The sequence below is a fragment of the Mustela erminea genome, chromosome 9 (genome assembly GCF_009829155.1).
Source record: "Mustela erminea isolate mMusErm1 chromosome 9, mMusErm1.Pri, whole genome shotgun sequence".
NCBI lineage: Eukaryota > Metazoa > Chordata > Mammalia > Carnivora > Mustelidae > Mustela > Mustela erminea.
In genome coordinates this window covers 64584003-64599986 of record NC_045622.1, presented here as the reverse complement: position 1 = coordinate 64599986, position 15984 = coordinate 64584003, and the positions used below count along the sequence as shown (strand labels likewise).

Here is a 15984-nt window from a genome sequence, read left to right as displayed (position 1 = left end):
GGTTTCCCACAGGAGTGACTCAAACACCAAACATGAAGACTTAGTTCACCTTGTGACCGCACTCGTCTGGGGGTCCAAGCTCCAAACTCAGGGTTTTCAGGGAGTATCCCTCAACTCAAGTCCATCTCATTATGTGAAAATATACAGATATCCACAAAACCTCACCCTGTTCTAGTAAATCAGGCAGTTTAAAATGCATGCTGTTCTTGTGTTTTTAATTTTCTAAGTCCACTTTACTAAAAAACACACACACAAAAAACACCACCAAAAAAAACACAAAAAACCCAAACATACAAAACATTTTTAATATATCTTAGAAAATTAGCAAAAAATTAAGAAAGTTCAGCATATTACATTTTACAATATTTAGGTAAGAATGTTTGCAAATTATAAATATTTGTTCTCTCTCAACATAAGACATCATAAAAATACATTTTTAAAACTTTCTTCATGTTTAATTCCTATAAATGATCATATCCCTATTTATTAAGGAAAAGGCCTGATTATAACAAGCATTTACACACTCCTGAAATTTTCTGTACAGTAACTACAAAAGAAAAAGCAAGGGGGTCTGGCAGCAGGTTGACCCTCCAGACCATTTTAAATATTAGAAAGAATTCAGTTAGTATCAAATCACCACTCCAATGGGGCTTAGTTCATCTCTGTGCTATCTTTCATTCCTCAGGATCTATCAGCCAAAGCACTCGCTCCCTTGAGTTGGGGCCACCTGGGCCAGGACGTGGATCAGCGGCAACGCATTGGGTAGAAAGCCCCACACAACTGCATTGGGGACCGCGAGCGGGGACAAGGGTCACATGCTGCCAGGATGGCCAGAGCAGCAGTCGCAAGCCTCCTGGCCAGCGGCACCCGCAGCAGATCAGCGGGCTGGTTTAGAAGGCTGCGCTCGGAGACAGGGAACTGCTGCCACAGAGGAGGGAGAGCGGGCCACGGCCCGACCCCGTCCCCCACGGCGGCTGACGGCGCCCCCCGCACGGTGTGTGCGCGGCTCACTTCCCACGAGCACCTGAGGGAACTAAAGGGAATTTTCAGAAGCTGAAGTTTTCAAGGAAAGAGTAGATAAAGAGCTTGATAGTGTCGAATTTTTTTTCTTTTCAGGTGAGCCCTGATTTTCAGGCAGAGAAATCAGATGGCTTCCTTAGTATATTGACCTGATAGGAGGCACAGAAGGAAGATCAGAAGCGGCAAAGCCAGTTCCTGTGTCTTTAGCATCGAGCTTTCCAGCTCCACGGGGCTGCGCCCCGACGGGCCCGGCCCCTCGCCCCCCTCACCCCCCTCACTCCGTGCTCCTCTTCCCCTTCCAGCTCTTCTCTCTCTCTTCCAGCTCTGCATGCGTGAAAGCCGCAGGGCCCCAGTTAGTGATCAGGTGAGGGTGTTTGGAACCTAAGGGACAAACACACCTTAAATACAGGAAGTACCATACCCTTCAGTTAACATAACCATTTCCCCACAGAGAAAACAGTCACTTTCTCCTTTATTTCTCCTCTGAGGAATATCCATCAATGTCACACCGCCCAAAACCACCAGAAGACGAATGCAAAGGGAATTCCTGGGCCTTCTTATCTATTACAGGGCAAGTTACTCAAGAGCAATTGACCCCAAACAGTTTGGTTTCTATGTATTTGGACTAATGAAGACTTTTAGCACAATTCAAACACACAAATAAAAGAGAGGAAAAAATTGGGAGAATATCTGATTACTCCAAGGAGTGTGTTACCTGGCTCTATCAATCGAATTAATCCTTCATGCTGAGCCACTTTGTCTTTCCAGCTCTTGGTCTTACTAGTTGCCATCTCCAGCTTCTTCTTAACTCCCTGGAACACAAGGAGATTTTGGATGATGCAAACACAACGGGAGCTCAAGAGCCAAATAAAAAATGAGTGGGTGCTGACTCTATGATTGCGGGTTATTCCAGGAAATCCTCCCAGCCACTCTCAAGAGGAGCAACTCTTATTACCCCCATTTTACAGATGTGGAAACCAGATGCAGAGAGCTTGAGTAACCTGCCTGAGGTCAGCTAGGGGACCTACTCACACTGCTACACATGAACGGGTAAGACCCCTGTGTGAGCATCACGGCTCGCCACTCCTTGGCTCCAAACGCCACCTCCCCTGTCCTGCGTGTGACAGCAGGTAACTCTCCTTGCCAGTGGGCACCATTAAGGTTGGTCAGTAAAGGGCACTGAAGGGACACTGGAGGAAGGGCCTCTGCTTCCGGGTTCCACTGGACCCTTCTCGGTTGCTGAGAACCTGCCGCTCTTCTCAGCAGCTACTGTGGCAGGGGGCACCCCAGGGGCTCACCCCAGTGGCCAGAGGACAGCCTCCCAATCATAGCTCTTTTGCCGTCCAGGGGGCCAAGGCCATGCTCTCTCCAAGGAGGTCAGGATCACAGTCATGGGCATAAGGGGCCAAGATCAAAGGGGGACCCTCTTCCAGCTGGGTCCCCTCTCTGGGTGCCCTGCTTCAGGCGCAGAGGCATGGGCTGCTTCCTGTACCTGCCATTGCTGCCTCCTTAGAGTCTTCACTCCCTAGCAGGCAATCCCCTCATTATGGCTAATAACTGCTTATATTAGACCTCTCCTGTTCAGATTACTGTGTGCCTTTTGACTGGACTTGACCTGATCCCCCTCACCACCTACAAAAACTACTACTACTCACAGCTAAGCAAAATTCTCACGACAGCTTCTTACAGCTAAGCAACTGTTGCTCTTTCTAAATGTTTAAGTTTTTACTTTAAGTCCAGTTAGTTAAGCCAGAGGGCTAGATTAGTTTCGGGTGCTTAAACGTTTGTTTTGGAAACCTGAAATCCAGGCATCACCTCGTACTGCTCCAGCGCCTGCTTCCGCTCGAGCTCCAGCTGCGCCAACTGCTCCATGGCTTCCTGCAGGGCCCGCTCTTTCATGACGCGCTGATTCTCCAGCTCCTGCTTCTCCGCCTCAGTCGTCTGAATGGCCTGCTGCTGCTCCAAGTGCCACTTTTCCAGTTCAGCCCTCTTGGAAGACTCTTCCTCGAGCAACCTGCGACACAGAGCGCTCAGGATCTAACCTGCCCAGGCGCCCACACCCCGGCAGATGCCAGAGCCCCCGAGGCCCTCTCAGCCAACCCCCTTCTTTCACAAGGAAGAAACGAGCCACAGAGGCCCACATTCCCAAAGCTGGTAAGGCGACCCTTGCCGCCTGTCCTGCTCCTCTCTGTTGCACTCTTGTTTGAAAACAAATTAACATTTATGAGAGGTTTACTGTGCCACAAACTGGGCCAAGAACTAAGTGTATTTTCCTAATGAATCCCCACAATAAACTTAAGTGCTCTCAGCATTCATAGTTCAATGATGAAGAAAGTGAGGCACAAAAGCTAAGTGACCTGTACCACGTCATTCACCTGGCAGGTGGGAGGGCCAAGTTGTGAAATGTGCCTGGGCTGCTGTAACAGCAAAACATTTCTCATCTCGTACAGACCTACAACCAAGGACAATGCTAACAAACTAATTAAGTGAGGGAAGAAGGAGCCAACAGAAGGCAGACTAAATCAGCTCCCACTTGGCTGAATAATCACTACATGTATGTCACTCCCTTGACTTCTCGACTGCTAACCCATCAGTTCTGCAAGGTACTGTCATCCCTCCAGATGAAGCAATAAAAAGTCAGGGTGTAAGTACATTACACAGCTAGTAGTGGATTTTCCACCAAGGTTTGTGCAACTCCAAAAGGCTATCTTTGAGTCACAGGCTGCCTATCTAAAATATCGAGCTACAGAGGCTTTTAAATAAACTGAGGTACAGCCCAAACCTGTACCAAGTACAGACGGTGTGGTTAGATGCCGGCCCAGGACCAACACACTTCCAGTGGCCCAAACATCAGCATATTCTTCCAAAGCCAGCGAGAGGAGGAGTACAGTGACGGACCAGATGGCCTCATGTCACCACCCCAAGCCGCAGCCCGCCCCCGCCCCGTGAGAACTTCCTCTGTGACACCCTGCAGGGTGCTTATCCGACTCTGCTCAAACCGTCTGAGGGATGGCCCGCCCACTGCTTCACGGATCCAGCAAGTTTATTTATGGGCAGCCGTGGAAAGTTCTTCCTGGACTAGGAATAGCTCTCCCATCCACTGCTCCTAGTTCTACACAGGACCGGCCACTCCTCCTTAGATGTCTTCCGGAGTGTAAGACCCACAGCTGAACACAACACTGCAAATGTGCTGTGACAAGTTTTCGTCCACCCACTCAACGTGTGCATGTATGATGCACCTTCTGTGTGCTTTTCTAGGCGCTGGTGAAACAACATGGAACAGGAAAGGCCTATTTCTTCATCCTAGTGGTAAGAGTATAGAAGGGGATGCACGTTTGCAGGTGTTCAGGCTGCCCGGTCTGAATCCCCTTCACGTGTCCAAGGAATCTGCACAATGGGCATCTTGATGGGAAGCAGGGCCCATCTCCCACTACGGAAGCCAAGGCCAGACCCCTGCCCTCCTGCCCTTTGGCAGCCAGGGCACAGTGGAAGCCCGAGCTGGGCCTGCCTAAGCAGATGCATTAGGAAGAAACGAGACTCTGGAACTTGGACTCTGAAGCAACCGACACAAAAGAGCAGAGGCAGTGGAGACTTTATCTTGCTGGAGGTGGGAGCATCCCGTGTTGAGTGACAGCAGAAGGCGTGGGGACCAACACATGGTGCCAGTGCTGACGTCAGTGGCATCCTCAGAGCGCTCTCCCCCCAGCCTGGCTGGTGCTGTGGCTGGGCTGCTCAGCCTTGGTTCATGCCTGTGTTCAGGCCTGGCGACCTGCCTGCTCTACACAGATGGAAAGCCTGTCTAGGGCCCTAGAAGCCAGGGTCTTCCAGGGCCCTAGACCAAGAGTAAACAAGTTGCCAGCCAGCCAGGCCTCCAAGGTCTCTCCGGTCTGGCAGACACTCCTCCCTCTTCACCAGAACGTTAGTCATTCCTAGAAACAACATTCGCCCCAGCGAAGCACATAAAGACACAGGAGACAAACAGAAATGGCACCTGGCCTGAAGCTTCCGCACGGTCTCCTCGTCTTGCCGGGCCTGTCTCTCGTCCTCCAGGGCCTCCTGCAGCTTTAGATACATGTCTTCCAGCTCCCGGACTCTCTGCAAATACTGTTCCAGTTCAGAGGACTTCTGGGCAACTTGTTCTTCCATCTGCTGTCTGATCTGATGGGATAAAAGGGTCATGTTACACTCAGGCTGACTTTATCCCCAGGGAAGGTCTCCCGCTGCTCTCAAGGGGCTGTTCCTGATGGCCAGCCCTTGCCGCAGCGCAGCAGGGTGGGCAGGGCCCCGTCCCCCACTCCCAGACTGAAGATGGAGCCAGGAGAACACCGCAGCCAATACCAACACTGAGACCGCAGCACAGTCGGGGCCACAGGCTACAGCCCTCAGGCTGTCTTTCTGCCCAGGGAACATTCCATCCCTTCCACTCCACACTTTAAGATTCAAGTCAAGAAAAATCATTTCCCTGAATAATTTCTCTTTAAAGTCCTTTCTATTATACAACCACAACCTCTTTACCCATAGTCTTCTCTAAAAGGAATGAACCTCTGCCCAGTTAGAACAGCCAGAGGGAGGGTTAAAGGGGAAAGGGACGACTGACCAGCAGCCAGCGACTCCTCTTACCTGGCTGCCTCCAGGCCCCTCTTCTTCCTCCCTGGGGCACATCCAGCCTTGGGGGGACTCAAGCACCCAAGTAATCACCCTAACAAGTATATGGGTTCTCCTTTCTGTATTAAACAGTTTTGAATCTCAAAAATTGGAAGACAAGGATATCTCAATGTAACAGCACACACACCAGCATATGTGTTTGTGGTTTATAAAATATTCTCACTGCTCACTTCCTTGTCCTAAGAGTCATGAGAGATCACATGACAACACCTCCAATGTAAAGAGAAAACTTATGCTCAAAAGCAGGAGTAGAGAAGAAAGAACCCAGCTCTTCTGGCTGTGAGTACAGCGCTCCTTCCCCCAACAGCTGCTTGCCTATGAACTTTTCTCTCCTAACATGAATATATCTATCTCAACTCCAAGCAACAAAAACTTAATAAATGTCACCAGCATCTATTTGATGGGCACTGGGCTCAGTACTCTCCCATACATTACAACTCCGCGTAAGACCTGTGTTCCAATGAACTAGCTAACCACCTCCAGCAGCCTGGCTCTTGGGTGTCTTGGGGGATGAATCAGAGCTGCTAAGGGAAGCAGACCAGAATTCATATGGTTCTCATGATTTCAGAACCTCCCACTTTGCTCATGACAGAAGAGGAATGTCATGGAACCCGTGCTTACTTTTTCCATAGCTACTTATTTTCCAAGCCAGGACTCTTTGAGAAGGAAAAAGAATGCTGTTAATAATTATATCAGGATGGCAAGGACTAGCCCAGCAAACCAAGACATACAGTCACCCTACTACACTACTTATCACCCCATTCCATGAATTTCTATTCTGGGGTACTAAAAGCAAGGCTTACATCTTTTACCTTTATATCCTTGGCCTGGTGGCTGGCACATAGGTGCTCAATAAGCCCATACCGAATGAAGAAACACAGAACTTCCCTAGAGCCCCCCGCAGGTCAGAAGCATAACCCAGCTGACAAGCTGGCCTCCCTCCAGCCTCCCAGGCCTTGGTCCCTCCCCCTTCACCCAAACTGGCTCTGTGAGCGAAGGCAGCAGGTCCCAGGTTCCCAGCTGTGTGGCACTCACAAGCTTCTCTCGCTCCAGCTCTGTGCTGAACCTGGCCTGTAGTTCCACTTGAGTCTGAAGACGTTTCTTTTCTTCTTCTGCTGCACGAGATGCTGCTTCTTCCAGTTTCTACCCAATCAAAAACCCACCCCCAGAAAAGCAATAAATATTAGAGTGGAGGTGCATTAGGAAAGAAAAATGGTGGCACATGGGTGGCTCAGTCGTTTAAGCATCTGACTTCGGCTCAGGTCACATTATCAGGGTCATGGGATAAAGCCCCACATTGGGCTCCACTCAGCACAGTCCGCTTGGGATTCTCTCTCCCCGCTCCCTCTCTCCCTCCCCGCTGCTCGCTCTTGCACGTTCTCTCTCACTAATAAATGAATAAATCTTAAAAGCAAAGTCTCAAAAGACCTAACTTTACACTTCAAGGAACCAGAAAAAGAAAAAATGAAGCCCAAAGTTAGTAGAAGGAAAGTAACAAGGACTAGAGCAGAAATAAATAAAAGAGACCAGAAAGATAAGAGAAGATCAGTGAAACTAAGCTTGTTCTTAGAAAAGATAAACAAATTGACAAGTCTTTAGTTAGACTCACCAAGGAAAAAAGAGGATACCACAAACTACAAAGGATCATAAGAGATTAGGAATAATTATACACTAACAAATCAGACAACCCAGAAGAAATTTACAGATTCCTAAAAACATACAACCAATTTGATTACTAGAAGGAGATTCAATCAGTGATCAGAAACCTCCCCCAAAAGACAAGCTGTCCCAGGACCAGACAGTTTCACTAGTGAATTCTACCACACATCCAAAGAAGAAATAATGTCTATTCTTCTCAAACTTTCCCTCCAAACTCATTTTATGAGGCCAGTGTTACCCTTATATCAAAAGCAAGAAAAGAAAATCAGGGGTTAGTATCCCTGATGAACACAGATGCAAAAATCCTCAATAAAATATTAGCAAACTAAATTCAACAATACATTCAAAGGATCATATACCATGATCAAGTGGGATTTATTCTTTTGTATAATTTAAATTTTTGAACCATATGATTATATTATCTATACAAAAGATTATGTATTTTCTAAAGAAACCAAGTAGAAATAAAAGTTATTTGGCAGAGGAGCAGGATGAATAGGGAGAGCACAGAGGATTTTTAGGGAAGGGAAAATAAGCCTGAATGATACTGTAATGGTAAATACATGGCATTATACATTTGTCCAAACCCGCAGAATGCAGAACACCAGCATGAACATTAAGAGAAACTATGGACTTTGGGTGCTATGAGTATCAGTGCAGATTCATCAATTTTAACCAATGTACCACTCTAGAACGGGAGAGGCTGTGCGTGTGTTGACACCGGAGGGACATGGGAAATCTCTGTATCTTCCTTTCAAATTTTATTGTGAACCTAAAAGTGCCCTACAAAAATAAAGCATTTTTTCAAAAACAAACAAACAAAAAAAAGTGGGCAACCCCCTTAAAGAAATGTATTAATTTACAAAAACTACATGATTTCTTGTTCTTTCTTCCAAATTAAGTGAGGCCAATCAAGTCTTACAAAACCCACAAACGTTATTGAATTCCAGGTGATTAAAATATTCATCTAAGCAGTTTTTTCCCTAAATATGTTTCAACGAAAACTTGATTAATTTTATTTCTTTATGAGAAAAGGAAAACTAAAGATTATTAAGGGATCTATAATAACTTCTCCACACTTAACAAATCCCAAATCAGTTTCTTAAATAATTCTGTAAATCGAGGTAGGAGGAGAGCTGTCTAGTTTGGCCTAGGCCTTGCCAGCTCTGGGCATACATTCACATAAAGCAGGGCAGGGCAATTACATCCTCATGGGAGGCAGAGTTTAAAAGAGTCTAAAGGTTCAAAAAGATGCCAGATTGGTGAATCTCAAATGCATGATGCCAAGTCAAAGAACACAGTCTTGAAAACTTACATACTGAGCAGTTCCATTTATATCACAATTTGGAAAAGGCAAAAATACAGGAACAGAGAAAAGGTGAGCGGTTGCGGGGGTTAGGAATTCGTGGACAGTCTGAGTACAGCGGGCAGTGTGAGGAAATTCTGTGGGGCAGTAGAATTGTTCTGCATTCTGTCTGTGCTGGTTACAAGAATCTAGACACATGTAAAAACTCACACAACTATATATAAACCATGAATCTTACTGTTTGTAAACTGCCAAAAAATTAAAACGAAAGAAAAAAGGACACCAGAACTTTCAAATTTTGGCAATACTCTATCCTAACTTGGGTAATAGTTTCAGGGTATTCACTTTGTGATGCTTTCGTACACACTCTTTCGTACTCTCTTCTGTAGGACCTATTGCATAATTTTTAAAAAATTATGAAAGAAGGACAACCAGCCCAGATTTCCACCCCACTCTGCTAACATCCACTACTGCCTTATGTACAATGAATGAAGGAAGCAGTGATCACATACTACAGGTGCTCATCCTAGCGGGATGTTTTAAAAACTTACGGGAGTTTTTAAAGAAAACATATTACAGCAGAAAGGCAAGATGCAAGAGTGATTCAGGAGGAAGAGCAACAAGACCTAAGAAGCTGCTTTTAGAAAGTAGGTATGTCGGGGCACCTGGGTGGCTCAGCTGTTAAGCGCCTGCCTTCGGCTTGGGTTATGATCCTGAAGTCCTGGGACAGAGCCCCACATTGGGTTCCCTGCTCAGCAGGGAGTCCGCTTCTCCCTCTGCCCTTCATCCTGCTCGTGCTATCTCTCTCTCAAATAAATAAATAAAGTCTTAAAAAAAAAAAAAAAGAAAGAAAGTAGGTAAGCTCTCTGGAAAACAGTATGAAGAGTCCTCAAAAAGTTAAAAGTAGGGCTACCCTATGACCCAGCAAAGGATGCAAACATAGTGATTCTGCACCCCAAAGTTTATAGCAGCAATGTCCACAATAGCTAAAATATGGAAAGAGCCCAGATGTCCATCAACAGATGAATGAATAAAGATGTGGCGTATATATACTCGACAATCAAAAAGAATGAAATCTTGCCATTTGCAACAACATGGATGGAACCAGAAGGTATTATGCTACGCAAAATAAGTCAGAGAAGGACAAATACCATATGATTTCACTCGTACATGGAATTTAAGAAACAAAACAGATGAACATAGAGGAAGAGAAGGAAAAATAAAATAGATGAAAACAAAGAGCAAATCATAAGAGACTCTTAACTACAGGAAACAAACAGGGTTACTGGAGGGGAAGTGAGTGGGGATGGGGTAACTGTGATGGGCATTAAGGAGGGCACATGATATAATGAGTGCCCTGGGTGTTGAATGCAACTGATGAATCACTGATAATATACTATATGTTAACTAAATTGGATTTAAATTAAAAATTTAAAAAGAGGGGCGCCTGGGTGGCTCAGTGGGTTAAGCCTCTGCCTTCAGCTCAGGTCATGATCTCAGGGTCCTGGGATCGAGCCCCACATCGGGCTCTCTGCTCAGCGGGGAGCCTGCCTCCCCCTCCCCCACTCTCTCTCTGCCTGCTTCTCCACCTACTTGTGATTTCTGTCTGTCAAATAAATAAATAAAATTAAAAAAAAAATTTTAAAAAGAAAGGTATGATGGATAGGAGCAACTTTCTAGCTTCGTACACTCACATTAATTCCTAAGGTTACAAAAGTACTAGAAAATTCTTTGTGAATCTACTCAGAGGATGTCAGCACAAAGTGTGGCATCTCCATGGACTAGAAAGGGAGAACCCCACCAGGAATGTGGGGGCTTATACTGTGAGTATCTCCCATACTCCACAGCAAAGGTGCTACAAAAGAGGTAGGAGACACAAAAGGGTCTTTGATCTTGTAGACAGCAGGTGCTCACTGATTCAAGGCAGAAACAAGGAGAGTGTCCATACAATGAGGACCGTCACCTCCAGAAGCATGATACAGCTGAGCAACAAGGTTTTCCAATGAATGTCAATTATCCTATACAATCAATAGTACTTGATCTCCTAGCCCAGAAATGGAAGGAGAAATTGACCCAGACTGTATCTTTGATTCCAAACGGTAAGTGAGACCCACAGTTCTATACTAAGAGTATTCATAAGTAAAGCTAAGGGGGGGGGGTACTAAAAAAGCAACATACCACGCCCAGATCACCAAAAGTGACCTTGACATTGAGGAAATAAAATTTCTCATCTTTCTCTGACAAAATTCAACTGTGCTCACTATTCTTATAAATGTTCTTGTCCGGTCAATGAAATGGCTTGCTGACCTGAGGCCCTCATATTTTCAAGGCTGGGAAAACCAGGATGTCTCACTCAGCAATCTAGATACACTTCCTGAGAAAATAATTTACCAAAGAAGCTGTCTAAAACTGCACGCACCTGGTCTTGGTAGACCCAAAGCTTGTCAGGAAGGTAGCTGTGGCCCCTAGAAGGGAAGGGAGAGCCCCCCCAGCCCGGCGTCCACACCCACCTTCCTCACGGTCTCCAGCTCCTGCTGCTTGTTTTCGTTGGCAGTCTGGAGCTCCTTCATCTGTCGCTCCAGCTCCTCCTGCTCAGCCAGCAGCTTCTTCCGCAGTTCTTTCCGACGCTGGCGGGCTTCTTTATGTGGTGGGGGACTGCCCAACTTCAACAGATGGATAGTAGAATGAATGGCTGTAAAAGGTGTAGGACAGAAAAAGGGATGGACTGTTTATTCTTCATAAGCCTAAAATGCGGATGGCATAGTGGGAAGAAAACCAGAGGCCCAGTGGACATTCTGCTTCTGCCACTGAGTGCTGGTCCGCCCTTCCGTAAGTCATAACCTGCAGCATCGGTCTCCTCATCTCTGAAATGAAAGATGTGATCTCCAGAGTCCCTTCTAGCTCCAAAATTCCATAACTGCGTATCTATTCTTAAACAGATACTTGATACAGGAATAGTGCACACATTTGAAGAACTTACAACACTTTCAATTCCCTTCTCTGTATTTCTCAAAAGGCCAAATAAGAACAAGAAGTAGTAAGAGCTGAGATTCAAACTTCCTGATATTTGATTTGCTACATGCTGGGTTCAGTCTACCCTTATCTATGCCTTATGAAACCATATCCTTATACACTCCCTTCCTGAGATGGTAAGAGTAGCTAGCATTTATTGAATACTTGCTGTATGTGTATCTTTACATGCATCATCTCATTTTTATGTATTTTCCTGATTATTTTAATTAATTTTTTGAACAGCTATTACTTTCACATTGTTCAAATTCAAAAGCATGGAAAGACATACAGGAAAAGTCTCCCTCCTGCTCCTATCCCAAGTTCTGGCTTCCCCTCTCCATTACCAACTAATGTTAACAGTTTCTTGTGCATCTTTTCTAGAGATATTTTAAGCATATACAAATAAATATGCATATGCATCCTCCATCTTCTTTTGACATAATACACTCTTCTGAGCCTTGGTTATTTTCACTTAATTTATCTTAGATAGCTTTCTGTATAAAGCATTATACTGGGCACCTGGGTAGCTCAGTCGGTTGAGTGTCTGCCTTCGGCTGGAGTCATGAGCCCAACGTCTGGGATTGACATCAGGCTCCCTATTCAAATGCGGGGAGTTTTCTTCTCTCTCTCTCCCTCTCCCCCTCCCCCTGCTCATGCTCTCTCTCATTCACACACACACACACACACACACACACACACACTCTCTCTCTCTCTCTAATAAAATCTTTTAAAATAAGTAAAACAAATAAATAAAACATTATACATACTTTACAGAACTGTTTCTTCTATCATTTATTCAACCATTTTGCAATTAATGGACATTTAGGTTATCTACAATCTACCACATTTCTGCAATGATGTGCCATTTTTTAAATGTGCAAGTGTATCTTCATTATCTGTTAACCCTCACAAAAACCTTAAGAGGTAGGTACTATTTTTTTAAAAGATTTTATTTATTCAGACGAACCACGAGAGACTATGGACTCTGAGGAACTGAGGGATTGGGGGGGGAGGGGTTGCGTGGGCCTGGTGGTGGGTATTGTGGAGGGCACGTATTGCATGGAGCACAGGGTGTGGTGCATAAACAATGAATTCTGGAACATTGAAAAGAAATTAAAAAATAAAAATTTTTAAAAATTATGTATGACTTCACTTGAAACAACAAAGAAGACTTCTGTCAGTTAAAAAAAGAAAGATTCATTCATTTGAGAGAGAGGTAGTGAGAGCATGATCAGGGAGGAGAGGGGGAAGCAGGCTCCCCACTGAGCAAGGAGCCTGATGCGGGACTCAATCCCAGGACCCTGAGATCATGACCTGAGCCAAAGACAGATGCTTAACCAACTGAGCCACCTAGCTGCCCCAAGATGTTGGTACTATTATTATCCCCATTCTATGGAAAAGGAAAAACAGCTACAAAATTCATAATTCAAGTGACCTAGGAAAAAGGATTTAAACCTAGGTGCACTTGCCTCAAAATCTTAAGCTACATCAAAATGACCAAAATTTTCAGTATAATTGTACTTATGTCCAAGAATATCATACTCAGAAGCTCCTTTCATGACTAAAAAAGAAAATCTCATATGTAGTGTTTCATTCTTTACTAATTTTATAATACTTTATAAGTTATTAAATCAAAAGTTTGTGTTCTTAAAATAATTATTTAAAACTAGTGATTTCTTATGAAAATAACAGATTTTTTTTTTTTAAATAACAGATCTTAAAAATTACTGGAAATATTCTAAAGTGATTGCATTATTCCTCTTTTGTTTTCTGTTTATTAAAAATTCAAGATGGTCACTTAAAAATCCTTCTAGTTCTTAAAAGTATAAGTTCCATTCTCTTTAAACAATAAAAGTTAATAAAACCTAAAATACCCAGTCTATAATTTTCCCATAAGCTTATTATGTAAATGAAACTGATGAAAACTTTGGGAACTCTTCTCAATTTGTTTTTCTTTCAGCTACTATGCTGCAGGCAAAAAAGAGAACAATGAGAGAACAATGCCTTTAGCATCTTTAATGAGATTAAAATACGAAGTCAGAGCTCTCAAATTATATCTTGACAAATAATAAAAACTGTCTTACCTTGAATCCACTCCTGTTTCTTCTTCTTATCTGAGGCACTGATTTCAAAGGTCTTATCAAAACATTTTATGAGAAAAAGACATTTCTTCCCATCTTTGTCAGGCAAGGACTAACACAGAAAGCAAAATCAGTTTTTTTTTAATTTTATTTTTAAGCATTTAAATTTAATCTCAATTATTTATACAAATCCAGCTGAAATTCAACATCAAGAGCATATTTTTGATTTACAAAATGCTACTCTCTAGGCAACATTACCTATGGTAACAATGACCCCTGATTAGGATACTTCATCTGGACTGCGAGAACCACCCAACACCTGCTTTGGCTCTCCCGAGCACAGGAACTCTTGCATGTGAGCACACCCCTTACAGGAACCCTGGAAGGTATATCCACATTGTTACAACAGGTACTGACCCAGTGCACTACTAGACTACTAAGCCAGGGTGATTCCCATGTCCGCCTGATGCAGATCCATTCTCTTTGCACTTGAGCTGTTATTAAGAGCAAGCTGTAGCTCCTGTCCTATATCCGTAAGCAGACTGGTATGGCCTATGGTAAATCTTGTGAGTCTCCATGTTTAGCCAAATCTAAGAAGACCCCTTCGTGGACAGTGCACACCCTGGGGTATTAATATAGCTACACTATTTCATCCATCAAAATACACTGTCATTTATGAGCAAGATTTTAGGTAATTTAAATGTTCTTCATCAAATACAGATGTGATGATAGTTCAGATATAAATTAAAAACTCAAAATTTATGTTTCTTCAAGGCTTCACTTCTTTACAGAATTAACAGCAATGAATAAGGTATCCTGACTGAAAGTCACCTAAAATATTCAAAGAGAATGCTTGTATTTTCTTTAATTTTATTTACTGTACTCAAAATGGCCCAGATTGCCTCATATATTCGTGATTTCAAACACTGTCTTACTGAATATTTTTGTGTTTTCTTTTTTATAACTCCATTTTATTCAATAAATGTTTCCTTAGTGTTCAAATAAATCTGACGTAATCCCTATACTTTATTCATGAGACAAAAAATAAATTCACATCACAAAAAATTTTTGTCAGTTTATCTTGGTTTTGGTTCAGAAAATCTGCAACTGCCTATACTATTTTCTAAGTATTAATTTTAAGATTATTTTAAGGTTCTATAATCTAGAAGCAAGATAAAAGACTTCAGCAGCAGGGGGCAGCATCAGAAAGAGGTAACAAGAGACTCTTACCTCCACACAGCAATTTTCATCCAAGAGAATGTCTCCTTTCTTATCTTTCAGATCCTCACTCACATAGTAAGAAATTATGTTGGGTTTTAGTACAAACCAGCGTTCAGTCCAGTTTTTCCGTTTATGGCCTTTTTTCATCATGTAACCCTACGAAGGATTAAATCTGGTATAAATGCCTGGCCTTTTATCTATTGGAGACAATATCAGTGGTTCTTGACCTTTGTGGATCTGAACCCACTAAGGATCTATGAAGGCCGAGGGCACTAAATCCAGTCAAATACATGCATATGGAAGTTTACACAGAATTCTGGACATGCAGAGACAACAGTCCACCCCACACCCCATCTCCCAGTGCTTATAGCCTTAGAACTCCCGGTGCTAAAAACATTGTCATTTTTTTAATTCTTTTTTTTTTTTTAAGATTTTATTTATTTGACAGACGGAGATCACAAGTAGACAGAGAGGCAGGCAGAGAGAGAGAGAGAAGCAGGCTCCCTGCTGAGCAGAGAGGCTGATGCGGAACTCGATCCCAGGACCCTGAGATCACGACCTGAGCCGAAGGCAGCAGCTTAACCCACTGAGCCACCCAGGCGCCCCTTAATTCTTTTTTTTAAAGACAGGGAGAGATAATCTTAAGCAGGCTCCACACCCACTATGGAGCCTGACATGGGACTCAATCTTATGACCCTGAGATCATGATCTGAGCCAAAATCAAGAGTTGGATGCTTAACTAACTAAGCCATCCAGGTGCCCCTGGATAATAAAAAATTATATATAAACTTTTTTATAGTGATTCTCAGTAAATTAAAATCTCAATTAATGAAAAGGGTAAACTTGGCCAAATATATCTTTCAACCAAAGGCACCAACCTAGCCTTCTACCGACCTCTCTCTCTCACTACTCTGGAGGAAGAACTCTGCTCCAGATGAACAGAAAAGGAATGAGCAGTTAGGATTCTGGCTTCAAAATGTAGCTTCTACACTCACACTTCGTCTAGGCCTATACTTCCTT

At 43.6% G+C, this 15984-nt stretch overlaps 1 protein-coding gene across 4 annotated transcripts in view; it reads right to left on the bottom strand.

The window, feature by feature from the left end:
- Positions 1-290: 290 nt before the first annotated feature.
- Positions 291-15984, bottom strand: part of SWAP70 (switching B cell complex subunit SWAP70) — a 69184-nt gene continuing 53490 nt past the window's right edge. For all 4 annotated transcript variants that reach the window (XM_032357399.1, XM_032357402.1, XM_032357400.1 and 1 more), the window contains 8 exons: positions 14974-15120; positions 13747-13855; positions 11161-11342; positions 6721-6828; positions 5012-5178; positions 2836-3034; positions 1736-1832; positions 291-1401 (listed from right to left, as the gene is read on the bottom strand). In XM_032357399.1, coding sequence (XP_032213290.1) covers positions 1295-1401; positions 1736-1832; positions 2836-3034; positions 5012-5178; positions 6721-6828; positions 11161-11342; positions 13747-13855; positions 14974-15120 — 1116 coding nt within the window. In that variant the 3' untranslated portion in view covers positions 291-1294. The remainder of the gene's footprint in view (positions 1402-1735; positions 1833-2835; positions 3035-5011; positions 5179-6720; positions 6829-11160; positions 11343-13746; positions 13856-14973; positions 15121-15984) is intronic.